The sequence below is a fragment of the Urtica dioica genome, chromosome 12 (genome assembly GCF_054948205.1).
Source record: "Urtica dioica subsp. dioica isolate 48M chromosome 12, U.dioica_male_clone48M_v1_H2, whole genome shotgun sequence".
Lineage (NCBI taxonomy): Eukaryota > Viridiplantae > Streptophyta > Magnoliopsida > Rosales > Urticaceae > Urtica > Urtica dioica.
The window spans coordinates 4,938,673-4,951,898 of record NC_142767.1 but is presented as its reverse complement, the minus strand read 5'-3'; the positions used below and the strand labels follow the sequence as shown (position 1 = coordinate 4,951,898).

Genomic DNA, 13,226 nt, shown 5'->3' with positions numbered 1-13,226 from the left:
AATCCCCACTCATAACATTTCTCACTCACTCGCTCGCTCGCACACGAGACTTGGGTTTCAGCTATTATCAATTTCCATAAAAAAAAAAAAAAAAAACTCACTCTCTTTGTTTTGGTAAACCACTAAATTTTATAGGTCGCCAAAAGATTTCTCTCCTATTTCAATACTATAAAAATATGTGTATTACATACATTATTGTCTCCAATTAAGTATATTGGCTAATAATAGTCACAGAAGAGAAAGTTGCAACTACCCCACAAACACCATGTCTTTCCTCAACTAGCATTTCCTTCTTCTTCTTCTTTTTTTTTTTTTTATTGCCTCTACTCTTTTTTCTGGAAAAAAAAAGAAAAGAAAAAAGAAAAACCCAAATTATGAAAAGATCTTCTTCATCTTCCTGCTCCTCAAATTCCTCTTCTTCGTACTCCAACGAGTGTGAGATTCTTCAGCAGAAAGTCAAAGCGGAGAAGAAGCCGAAATTAGCGAAGAAAAGAGGCAAGAAGGCCAATCCTCGTGGCGACGAGAATAATATCACCGCCAATGGGAATGGGAAAAACCAGAGCTCTGGGAAAAGAAGCTCTATTTACAGGGGTGTCACAAGGTAATTAACATGATTATTAATTGGTTTTTTGTTGTTGGATTTCGGTTTGAATTGCATGCAATGAGTTTTGGGTGGATTTTGAGGGCAGGCATAGATGGACTGGGAGGTTCGAAGCTCATTTGTGGGATAAGAGTTGTTGGAACAATGTTCAGAACAAAAAAGGACGTCAAGGTAAAAAAAAAAATAATAATAATAATCGTTAAGTTAAATATTCCTTGGTTAAAGAGAATCAAGGAGAGATCTGCATTTGTGTTAGTTAAGTAATAATTAATTTTTTGTTCATGTACTGATGATGATGACTGTGTGTTTTTATTCCTCATTATCTCTGTCATTTGCAACGGTGGTGTGACTCTCCCTCTTGTCGCTGCTTCATTTAGTTTATTTGGGTAGTTCTCTCTCTCTTCTCTCTCTTTCTCTCTCTCCTTAATTTCCCCTGTTATATATATATGATCTGAAATCTAGCTAACTTTTCAACTATTACTATAATGGGTTTTCTAAAGCTTTTTAATATTAATTATTTATTTATCTCCGTTTTAATAATAATGTCTGGTTTGAGAAATATTTTATATAGAACTGAGATTGTCCACATTATCATGTGGTCATGGGTAGGATATTTCATTAAATTGCACCTTTTCTGCTAAGCTTTTTTGCTCAAGATAAACGGCATATCTAGACTAAGCTCTTCATTTTTATTATAATTTTGCTTTAGTTTAGGACAAAATGTGTATGTGAAGAAATCTTAGAGAAATGGCATTTAGTACAAGAATTTATTTATTTTTTTGCCTCATACTCGGGTCTCTCGTTCGACACGCGGAGTGAAAAGGAAAAAGAAAAATGAACCCAAGATCATTAAATACATACCGTTCGCAAAACTATGTGTGATCAATCGACACGAAGTGCCAATCTAATTTTTTTTTTTAAAATTGAAATTATAGGGGCATATGATAGCGAGGAAGCCGCTGCTCGGACCTACGACCTCGCGGCCCTAAAATATTGGGGTCCTACAACAACCTTGAATTTTTCAGTAAGTCTAACAAAGCTTGTTACATAGATATAGCGTCCTATAATTTGAGTTTTTGTTTACTTATTTGTTATTATTTCGTATCGGTGCAGATGGATTTATACACCAAAGAAATCGAAGAAATGGAAAAGGTTACGAGGGAGGAATATTTAGCGTCTCTGCGGCGACAAAGTAGCGGATTTTCTAGAGGAGTCTCCAAATACAGAGGGGTGGCTAGGTAAAACCATTTTTTTTTAACACTGGTTAATTATACCAAAAATAAATAAATTAAATAGGTCCCTAAGTTTAATTTATATGGTCCCATACACTAGATTGAGTAAAACCATAGCAATATAATTTGAAGACTAGCCATTACATTATGGCATTATTGATTCTTGAAACCTACATGGATTGCTTTGAGAACTTTTAAGTATATGTGTATTTGTTCATTGTGTTCCTCTAAGATATGTAATTTTTTTGTTTTCGTGTCCTATTAATCTCATATTTTATGACAATATTGTATTAAAATTTGACAGACATCATCATAATGGAAGATGGGAGGCTCGGATCGGAAGAGTTTTCGGGAACAAATATTTGTACTTGGGAACATATAGTACGTTCTTTCTGCTCCTAGTATATAACGTTACAAAATATATTGCATCTTTTCTACGTTCTAAACTAAGTTCTATTTCTATGTATATTAAATAAATATTTTCACGTTTTTTAATATTTGATTTTCTCTTTTTCCAGTTTGATTTAATTGATTCAATTCAAAGATCATATGAAACATGTTTTTCTTTGAATGACTAATCAGGATAGTCAAGTATCTCACACGGTACTATACCAGTTAAGATTCTTGACTGTCATTAAATTTATTATTTAGAAGGAACAATGAAAAAATCTAAAAAAAAAATTGATGTCTCGTTTTTCAAGCGTTCCAATAAAAAGACAATATATATATATATATATATATATATATATATATATATATATATATATATATATATTCTCTTTTCCATTTTGGGGTTTTCAAGTTCGAAAATCGACCTTTGCTTATATATATTATATATATATGCAGTATTTTTAAGACTATTAAGTTAACCAATAAACCAAACCAAAGATGAAATAAACATATATCCGTACATACCGAAAACTAATTTAATATTGATGTACTTTACACTTTTTCATGCATTATTATATGATGTTGTCATACTTTGTTAGATAGATCCATATTTACCTGATTCTCTAAATCCTACATCATTCATTTTTATTATTTTTCTAACAAATGACAGATCCAGGATTCATTGCTTACTTCAAATTTATTTAAAAATTTAATTGTTTAAGAAGTCGTTAGAAAGTAAATTGTCCCCATTTATTTATTGAGGATAGTATACACATAGTGAGAAAAACAAATCTCATTTATTTCGTGGAATTTGATTTTTGTCCGTTCTTATTGTGTATAATCATTCATAGTGTTAAAATAATAATGATTTACCACTATATATATTAACAAAAAAAATAAAATTTAAAAATCTAGCTGACTCTCGGTTGAACTTTTTGTAATTTATTTTAAAAATTATTTCTTTATGATTAATAGGAAGATATTTGCATTATTCATTAGGAATTATTTATTATGTTTTTATGACAATAGCTATCTTAAATACCTTTTTTCATGCATATTTATATTTATTTATTTAAAAGCAGTTTTTTCATGACATGTTCGTCATAAACTGAAAAAAATCTTATCCATTAATAATGGGTAAAAAAATTCTCTATTTAACCATAGTTTTGAAATGATTTATACCAAAATAGTCCTAGTCATCAGCGCCAACAACACGCTGGTATTCTCACATACATAGGTGGGTTCCACCTCTGCGACGAACATTAGCATTGATAAATACTTTGTCATTTTAGTTAACCCTTGTCATCAATTTCTAAAATACATTTTAAGAAAATTAGCAAAAAGTGATAATTATTTGTATCCATTTTTATTTGTACTTTCCTTGTTGTTTTTTTGTAAAATATAACCACCACGAATCTCATACGATAATCATGATTGTGTTTTTAGAGAAAGATTAGGTCAGTCGACTTAGTAGCCCCTTAGGTCTTAACTCAGCAGCACAATTTTAGATAGGAAAAAATAGACTAAAATGAATTTAGCTTAGAAAGTAGATCGTCTACATGCAGTTGTAATTAAAACAAGACACGGCGTTCACATATCCACCATTCATTAGTTTGACCGGATCTAGATTTGACTAACAATAATAATATAATAATACAGAATCTCGGGATTTGACAGGCAGTACGGCACGTGACGCCCCCAAGTGACTGTCATTCTTTCGTCGCCCAAAAATAAAAACAAAAACAAATATAAAAATGAAAACAGATTTTGCAGAGGGAGGGGTGGGTGACTGGGCTTTCAAGCCCTTTCAATATCCGAAAGTGACAGGCACGGGGACTCACGTGTTCTCTCAAAGTTACGTTGTCTGTTGGTCTGTGACCTACGCCAGGTCACCCCCCACCCCTCCTTCTCTGTGGGACCACATTGCCACTTGGCAAAATCTTTCTCCACTCTAATAATCACCGCTCCTCGACGACATGTCATGTATACATAGAGATATATTATATATATTACTCTTATGTTTTTTTTTTAACAACACATAATTTTGTTAGTCTAATTTAATAGCCTCGACATAAATGTAATTTACACTGCTAGTACTCCTATAATAATCTCGGTGAATCATTACACTTTGTACTTTATCCCATGTTAACGTAGTGACACTATCTACTACTAAACAACTTATTTATTTATTTATTTTAATGTAGAGACGCAAGAAGAAGCGGCCGCGGCGTATGACATGGCAGCCATCGAGTACCGAGGCGCGAACGCGGTCACAAATTTCGACATCAGCAACTACTTGGAGAACAAGGAGAAGAAGGAGATGTCGGGGGTGGGAGGGGAAAACCCGTCCCCGTCCCCGTCCCCGCGGGCCCCACCGTCCCCGAGAACTGGTCATCAGGCGATGTCGTTGATGTCGTGCTTGGAGGAGGAGCCGTCGTCGTCGCTGGTGAACGACCTCGTGGTGTCGTGGGGATTCCTGGACGCCGGCTTTGCTCCCTTACCCGTCCCCGACGACCTCAGCAACGGCGGAGAGCTCCTCGACCTCTTCGATGACGTGGCGGGCTTCGACGACGACATCGACCTCATCTTCAGCTCCCCCGACTTCTTCGACCCTTCGATTTCGAACAAGTCCACTTCCGATTTGCAATCACCCTCCACCTCGACTTCGACTCTCACCAACTCCGCTTCTTCTCCTTCTTGTATCTAGCTAGGCTAGCTTGCTTTCATTTCTTACCTTTTTTTTTTACATCATTTTGGTAATTGGACGAAATTTACTTTCAATGTTTCTTTAGCTCTCCAGTCTTTGCTTGTTTGGAATCAAGGAAATATATTAAGGCATGAAAAAGAAAAAAGAGAGAGCAACAAACAAGCTATTATGGGAATCTAAAGATGAGAAAGGCTTTTTCTTTTTTTCTTTTTTTACATAATGTGATGTAAACTCGAGAAAGTAAATATGTGTTTCCATGTTATTAAGAGTCCTAGTTTGTACGCCTATCCATGTAAGTGTAACCCAGTTCACTTGTAGCTCCTGTTCCTGGGAACTTTAGCTGAATTAGTGGAGTATGGTAAATGCATCGTAAGACAAATCAAAACTCCACACTCTCTTCATTACCAGCTCCTTTTTATTCATCAACGCAATCAATACTCACCCAATTCACAACAACAAGAACCAGAAATCAAAGATAGAATAACTTTGATATTATATCAGTGTTTCCATTTAGGATTTTTTATATCGGTTATGTTTGGTTCAGCTTATTAAGTTTTTTTAGTTTTTTCTAAAAGTTAAATCATATTAAGTGTTTGGTAAAATTACTTTTTCTAAAAACTAAAAACTGTTTTTGAATATTTTAACTAAAAAACTAAAAGCTATAATTTGAAGCTTTTGTACGTAGCTTTAATTTTTAGTTTTTAGTTTCTCTATCTTAACTTTTTTTTTTTTCTCTTACACTAACTTTTAATTCTAATTATCTTTATATGTTTTTATCAAATAATTTTTTTGAAGTCACCAAAATTTATAATTTATTTTTTACAATCTATAGACATCCACTTTGATATATTTAAGGGGAAAATAACACATTTATACCTTATGTTTTAGTGAAATGTCGAGTTTAACCCTCAGTTTTCAAAAATGTCGAGTTCATACCCTCTGTTTAACTAAAATGACGAAATTATACCCTGAAATGAATAACAGCGTCACAAATCTCCCTTTCATTGATATTAACTCTTATATAAGAAAAACCGAATCAAATCTAAATCAGTACCCTAATTTCCAAATTCTCAATTTTGAAATAAAAATAGCCTTAAATTGAAATTAAATAATAAAACTCATACCGCCTAATAAATGACTTCATTCCGTGTTCGAATTGTAACTCTAAATCTTGGATTCTCTGTTCGAATATGCGATTTTGATGACTATCAACTATCGATGTTTACCCATTTGCCTCTTTATGTGTTCTTCACGATTAAGAGACTGTTGTTTATTTTTTTAGTTTTTAAATAAATTACATATATGGCGCGAATGAATAAAGATAATTGGTGTTTATATTATAAATATTATAGTCAACGTCAATGAAAAGTCAATAAAAAGAATATTTGTGACACTGTTGTCTATTTCATGGTATAATTTCGTCATTTTAGTTAAACAGAGGGTATAATTTCGTCATTTTAGTTAAACAGAGGGTATGAACTCGACATTTTTGAAAACCGAGGGTTAAACTCGACATTTCACTAAAACACAGGGTATAAATGTGTTATTTTCCCTTAAGATACCAAAAAATATCTTATTATTATTAATTACATTTTATATAAATAATTATTACTTATAAATATTAATATGTATTTTACCAAATATTAAATCAGCTTTTGTTAACAGCTACAACTATTTTACAATAGTTTACCAAACACTCATCTGTTTTTTAAAACAACAGTTTTTTCGCACAACTATTTTAAAATCACTTTTTTAAAAAGCAAAACTACGCCAAATGCAGCATCATTAGGAATCCTTCATGTTTGGATTGAGAAAAGAATGAGGGAAATAAATTATGCGAGAAATTTTATAATTAAAGGTGGGAAGCGTCTCTCTTCTCAATCTCTCGCCTATGTTTTGGATAGTATAGCGTGATATAGACTTTTCAAATGGAAAAAAAAAAAATTTTAGTCAATGAATGATTAATGATTCAAGATTAGCCGCTTCTTTTATTAACCAAATTGTCATGTTATTGGTTAATTTCTATTGCAGAATAGCCACAAACCAATATAAATAAGCATGAAAGGACATATTTACCATTCGATGATAATAATTTTAGAATATAAATCAATAAAGAAGATATGACTAATCAATGAAAATAAGCCACACTTTCCGAATTCGAATCCAAATAGAAAGAAAAAAAACATTAACAAAACCCAAAACAACCCGAAGTTAAAGATTCTTACACATTATCTCTTTTAATTTCGCAGCCCATCCAAAACTTCATATTACGATTAATTCTTATTACCAGGGCCGGCCTTGGGCTAAGGCGGGCTATGCCCAGGCCTAGGGCCCCATATTTGGATGGGCCCCAATTTTTTTTCTATTTAATGAATGAGGCAACAAGCCTCTCTTCCGCCTAACGACGCGAGTCACGCGACCCAAATGAAGAGCTTCTCCTCCGCCTCAGCGACCCAAACGAACGACTCCTCCGCCTCCCAAACGAGCCTCTCCTCCGCCTCCGCGCGATCCAAACGAGCCTTTCCTCCGCGCGCACGTCAAGTGAAGTGAGCTGGTAAGCACCGAGCGTCCGAGTCCGACCGAGCCTGCACCCAGCACCGAGCCAAAATTTCTAAGAAGGGATTCGATTCGAATCAAGGTGAGGAATTAGAAAAGGGATTCGATTCAAATCAAGGTGAGGAATTAGAAATTTCTCCCCAAATTTTTACTTGAGATTGAGAATTAGGGATTTCCTTCTCTCTGGTTTGAATTTGCGTGTTCCGCTGAGTTTGAGCAAGCAATTAGGTAGGTTAGTAGGTATTTGATTTTATTTGAGTTTGAGCAAGCAACAAGAAGATTGGAAGAGTCCATGTTTGATTCTTTTCCGCTGAGTTTGATTCCCTGGTTTGATTTTCCGCTGAGTTTGAGCAAGCAAATAGAATTAGGTATTTGAGTTTGAGTTTAATCGTATAAGATATGTTGTATGTATTATATTCGTTCAATCGTTTGAGTTTAATTGTATAGCAGTATTATATTCTTATATTCTTAATAGTTTAATTGCGACATAGTTTGAGTTTAATTGTATAGATCAATGGAATTATATCTACGCTGATATGTTATATGTATTTTAGCTTGAGTTTGAACATACCAAGCAATTGTTTTTTATGTTTTTGTGTGTGAGCATCAGGTATTTGGCTGTAATGCAAGAATGATATCTAATATTAATACAGACTGTACATATCAAGCAATAGTTATGCTTTTTGCGTGTGAGCATATTTGGCTACAACAATTAGAATTTGTATTTCACTATGCTTTTTTTTTTTTGCATCTTATATATTTATGAACTTATTTGTAATTGTCTTCAGCAGTTAATTTAATGAGTTCAATTAGAAGATACAAGTCGGGTGCAGAAAAAAGAAAAGAAAAAGAGAAAAAAGAAGTTGTACACAAGAGTCAAATTGGTTCTCTCGATAAGTATTTTAAAAAAGATGTGGTTACGGATGAAACAAGAGCTGAAGTCGGGATTGAGAACGAACAAACTAGTCAAAACGAGAACGAGAACGAACAAACTAGTCAAAATGAGAACGAGAACGAGAACGAGAACGAGAACGAGAATGTGAATGAGAACGAGAACGAGAACGAGAACGAGAACGAGAACGAGAATGAGAACGAGAAAGTGAATGAGAACGAGAACGAGAATGCGACCCCGAATGAAGAACACGATAATGAAATAGGTTCCATTTGTTTTGACGAGGATGATCCGGCGAATTGGAAGCAAATAAATCAAAGTCTTATCGGTTTTCTTGTTGAAAAAGGTCCTAAAAGAAACATTGATATGAGATTTCCTAAAGATGAGTCTGATAGAAGTTTCTCTTCAAGTCATTATTGGCGAGTTTTACCGAATGGAGAGAGACAAGACAGGAGGTGGTTGGTGTATTCAGCTTCAGTCGATAAAGTTTTTTTGCTTTTGCTGTAAGTTATTTGCAACGAATCGTCATAATGTAGGCCTCTTAGGTGATGGAGGTTTAAATGATTGGCATAATATTTCTGCACGACTTTATAGCCACGAGAGAAGTAAGCTACACGTTGACGCTATTGCTAATTGGGTGGATTTGGAAAAAAAGGCTTAAACAAGTGTCAACCATTGATTCGAGTTTACAAGAACATATCAACAAAGAAAAGGAGCATTGGAAACAGGTTCTACAAAGGATACTTGTTGTTGTATAAAGGCTTGGGAGAAATAATTTGGCATTTCGCGGGGATAATGAAAAAATGTATGAAGAGAGGAATGGGTTTTTTCTACATATGATAGAATTGCTTGCAGAGTTTGATCCCACGATGCAAGAACATGTTCACCGTATCTCGAAAAAGGAAATTAATTATCATTATTTGAGCCACAAAATTCAAAATGAATTGATTCAATTGATGGCAAACGAGGTGAAACTCTCAATTGTTTCTACAATCAAAGAAGTAAAATATTTTTCGGTTATACTTGATTGTACGCCGGATGTTAGCAATGAAGAACAAATGTCTCTAGTAGTGAGGTGTGTAAATATTTCCAAAAATCCAATTCTGGTTGAAGAGTTTTTTTTATAGAGTTCATAAAGGTAGATGACACTTCAGGGCTTGGACTCTTTAATGAACTTCTTCATGTTTTGGAGTCTCTTCATCTTAATGTTGATGACATAAGAGGGCAGGGATATGATAATGGTGCTAACATGAAAGGAAAAAATAAAGGTGTACAAAGTAGAATGCTTGAAAAGAATCCTAGAGCATAGCAGGTTAGATTATTTAATCTTACTATTCAACACTTACTATATCAACAAATATTTTTGTTCATAATTTATTGTCATAATTATCTTTGTCAATAGGTTTGTACAGTTTCAGGATTTTGAAAAACAGTTCGGGCTTTTATTTGATTTGAAGAAATTAAAGGTCGCCAATAAACACACTTTAAAGAGTTTTTGTGACAATCTTGTATCATCGATGGACAATAATGAGATTTCAGATTTAAACAAAGAATGATCTCTTCAAGGAACTGGAAATGTTGAAACATAGTGTCCCGGAAGATATAAACAAAGCAATCGATGTTTTGAATTACATTTAGGACTTGGATTGCATTTATCCAAATGCGTGGATCGCTTACAGAATTATGGTAACTTTACCGGTCACGGTTGCCCATGCAGAAAGAAGCTTCTCAAAGTTAAAATTGATCAAGTCTTATCTTCGTTCAACTATGTCGCAAGAAAGATTGAGCGGTTTAGCTACTCTGTCTACTAAAAAAGATATGGTCGAGAAACTTGATTATACGAATTTAATTAGTACTTTTGCATCTAAAAGTGCTAGGCGTGTTATGTTTTGATGAATAAAAAACTTGATTATAATTTTTTGTTTTATATTTAATTTTTTATTGTTATCAAAAGGCCCCAAAATGTTTATTCGCCTAGGGCCCCGGATGAGTTCGGGCTAAATATAGGTTTATTAATTAGTTAGCTAAATAAGCTTCTAGAAGCCTTGTAACAGAAATATTCCTTTTCTTGTAATCAACTTATATACAGTACAGTACACATAATGAAAATCAATAGAGAATATTTTTCTCTTTCATCATCTTCTTCTCTCTGCATTTTCTATCTTCTTTCTTTTCCATAATATGGTATCAGAGCACCGACTCTTACCCTTTTTCCTTCCTTTTTCGCTTCTTCTTCTTCTTCTTCTAAATGGCTCGTGGTGGCGGAACCCAAAAACGCCGGTGGTGGAAATCAAAACGCTGGTCAAGGTCTTCCACGACCCGCAGCTCTCTCTGAATCTAGCTCCTCAGATACAGTTAGCCCTTTTCTACTTCACAATGGAGACCATCCCGGACTCAGCCTCGTCTCTCACCCCCTCACTGGTCCAAATTACAACACATGGAGCAGATCTATTTTGATGGCGCTCAACGCCAAATACAAGTTGGGATTCGTAGATAGGTCCATTATTCCACCAGCCCCTACAGATTCATCTCACGGACCCTAGTCTCGTTGCAATAGCATGGTCTGTTCGTGGTTGCTCAACGTTGTCTCCAAGGAAATAACTGATAGTCTGCTCTATTTGGAGTCAGCTCATGCTATCTGGGACGATCTGGTGGCTCAGTTTCAACAGAGGAACGCTCTCAGAATATTTTAGCTCAAGCAGAAACTTCAAAGCCGATCACAAGGTGCTTTGGATGTTAATGGGTATTATACCCAGCTGAAAATAATCTGGGATGAACTGAAGAAATATCAACCGGTGCCATCTTGCAACTGCGGGGGAATGAAGACACGCATCGAGTACTTGGAGCAGGAATATGTTATACAGTTTTTTATGGGTCTAAACGAGTCTTTCGCGGCTGTTCGAGCTCAGATCCTGATGGCTGAACCGATGCCCCCAATTGCAAAGGTCTTCAATCTGGTTGTGCAAGAGAAAAGACAAAGGGGTATTGGAGTTTTCTCACCGCCACAAGGGTCAGTAGCTTTCTCCGTCGAGTCCTCTGTCCCCACCGCTGCTGCTGCAATCAACAAACCTCGCTACAACAAGGCTCTCATGTGCACTCAGTGTGGCTTCTCCGGGCATACCTTTGATCGTTGCTACAAGCTCCACGGGTACCCACCTGGGTATACACCACAGAACAAACCTAAGGCTGCACATGTGAACCAGGTTGGCTCTCTTCAATCCAATGCTCAAGGCATTTTGCGATTGCCGACTCCTCAACCTAAGCAGATCTCATCTCCAGCTCCAGCGTCTTCTCAAGGATCGATGACCGCAGATTTGATCCAGCAGTTCATCGCCTTTCTGAGTTCTCAAATCCAACATGGTAATCAGGTCCTTATTGAAAGTTTATTAGCCTCTAATCCTTCAGCTTCTCATGTCACAGGACCTGAAGTTGAGCCTAGTAACTCTTCCCATCCTCCAGCCAAAATCACCCTTCTTCTTCTGGTACTATTCGCATAACTCTTTCTTGTACACCTCCTTTCATGTCAAGGAAATTATGGGTTATTGATAGTGGTGCTACTCATCATGTTTGTTGTGATGAATCATTTTTTACCCATTTCTCTCCTATGAACAACACTACTATCACTTTGCCTAATGGTCAATCTGTCAATATTACCAAAATAGGAACTGTAAAACTGTCTAGCTTCTTGATTTTAGACAATGTGCTTTTTGTTCCCTCTTTTGGTTTTAATCTCCTTAGTGTCAGCACCTTGATTTCAAGCCATAGATGTTCTGTTACTTTTTCCATCATGCCTGTTTTATTCAGGGCCTTACTCGGTATTTGATTATTGGGAGGGGTAGCAGACACAACAACCTTTATTTCCTTTATATAGAAGCTTTTTTTTTTTGTTCTGTTGTGACCAAGACCGATTTGTGGCATTGTAGGCTTGATCACCCTTCTCTTGTAAAACTTCAATTACTTAATGACAAGCTGATGATTCCTGGTTCTATATCTTTTTCAAATGATCATTGTTCCATTTTCCCTCTTGCTAAACAACGTCGTTTACCCTTCATAAGTCGAAACAAATTGAGTGTCAATGCTTTTGATCTTGATCATATAGACATTTGGGGTCCTTTTCATGTTCAAACACAAGAAGCTTTTAAGTATTTTGTCACCATTGTTGATGATTGTACTAGAGTCACTTGGGTTTTTCTCTTGCGTACCAAAACTGAAGTTATCACTATTTTCCAAAAAAATTTATCAGATGGTTCTCACTCAATTCAAAACTCAAATTAAAAGTGTGAGATCGGACAATGCACCAAAACTTTCCTTCCATTAATTTTTTCAATCCAAAGGCATAATTTTCACTCATTCATGTGTTGAAACCCCCGGAGCAAAATTCGGTGGTTGAGCATAAGCATCAACACATTCTAAACGTTGCGAGAGCTCTTCTTTTTCAGTCTGGTGTACCCCTCAATTTTTGGGGAGATTGTGTCCTCACAACAGTTTATTTGATCAACCGAACACCATCTCCAATTCTGCAAAACAAAACCCCTTTTGAGCTCTTGAGTACAAAATCACCATCATATTCTCATCTTCGGGTTTTCGGGTGCCTTTGCTATGCCTCTACTCTCAATAGTCATAGAACTAAATTCAATCCTAGAGCTAGAGCATGTTTTCTTAGGATATCCCACTGGGTACAAAGGGTATAAACTTCTTGACATTGAATCTCATTCCATTTTATCACTCGCAACGTTGTTTTTCATGAGAGTATATTTCCCTTTAAAGATCAAATTTCTGTTTCTAATTCTTCTGATTTATTCTCTGACAGTGTTCTTCCTAGTGTTGTTCATCAGTCCCACACTTCAC

General features: G+C 35.3%; 1 protein-coding gene across 1 annotated transcript; it reads left to right on the top strand.

Moving 5' to 3' along the window:
• The first annotated feature begins 36 nt into the window (after positions 1–36).
• On the top strand, positions 37–5,209 carry WRI1 (Integrase-type DNA-binding superfamily protein). Its single transcript, XM_089602607.1, has 7 exons — positions 37–601; positions 690–772; positions 979–987; positions 1,537–1,625; positions 1,715–1,839; positions 2,138–2,214; positions 4,428–5,209. The coding sequence occupies exons 1-7, from the start codon at positions 375–377 to the stop codon at positions 4,928–4,930; spliced, it is 1,113 nt and encodes a 370-aa protein (XP_089458733.1). The 5' UTR covers positions 37–374; the 3' UTR covers positions 4,931–5,209.
• The last annotated feature ends 8,017 nt before the right edge of the window (positions 5,210–13,226 follow it).

Excerpts from the sequence above, each read along its gene's own strand:
- WRI1 (XM_089602607.1), top strand. The coding sequence starts at position 375 with ATGAAAAGATCTTCTTCATCTTCCTGCTCCTCAAATTCCTCTTCTTCG. Across the intron at positions 602-689 it reads ATTTACAGGGGTGTCACAAG|GCATAGATGGACTGGGAGGT; the intron begins GTAATTAACATG and ends TTTTGAGGGCAG. Across the intron at positions 2,215-4,427 it reads TTTGTACTTGGGAACATATA|AGACGCAAGAAGAAGCGGCC; the intron begins GTACGTTCTTTC and ends ATTTTAATGTAG.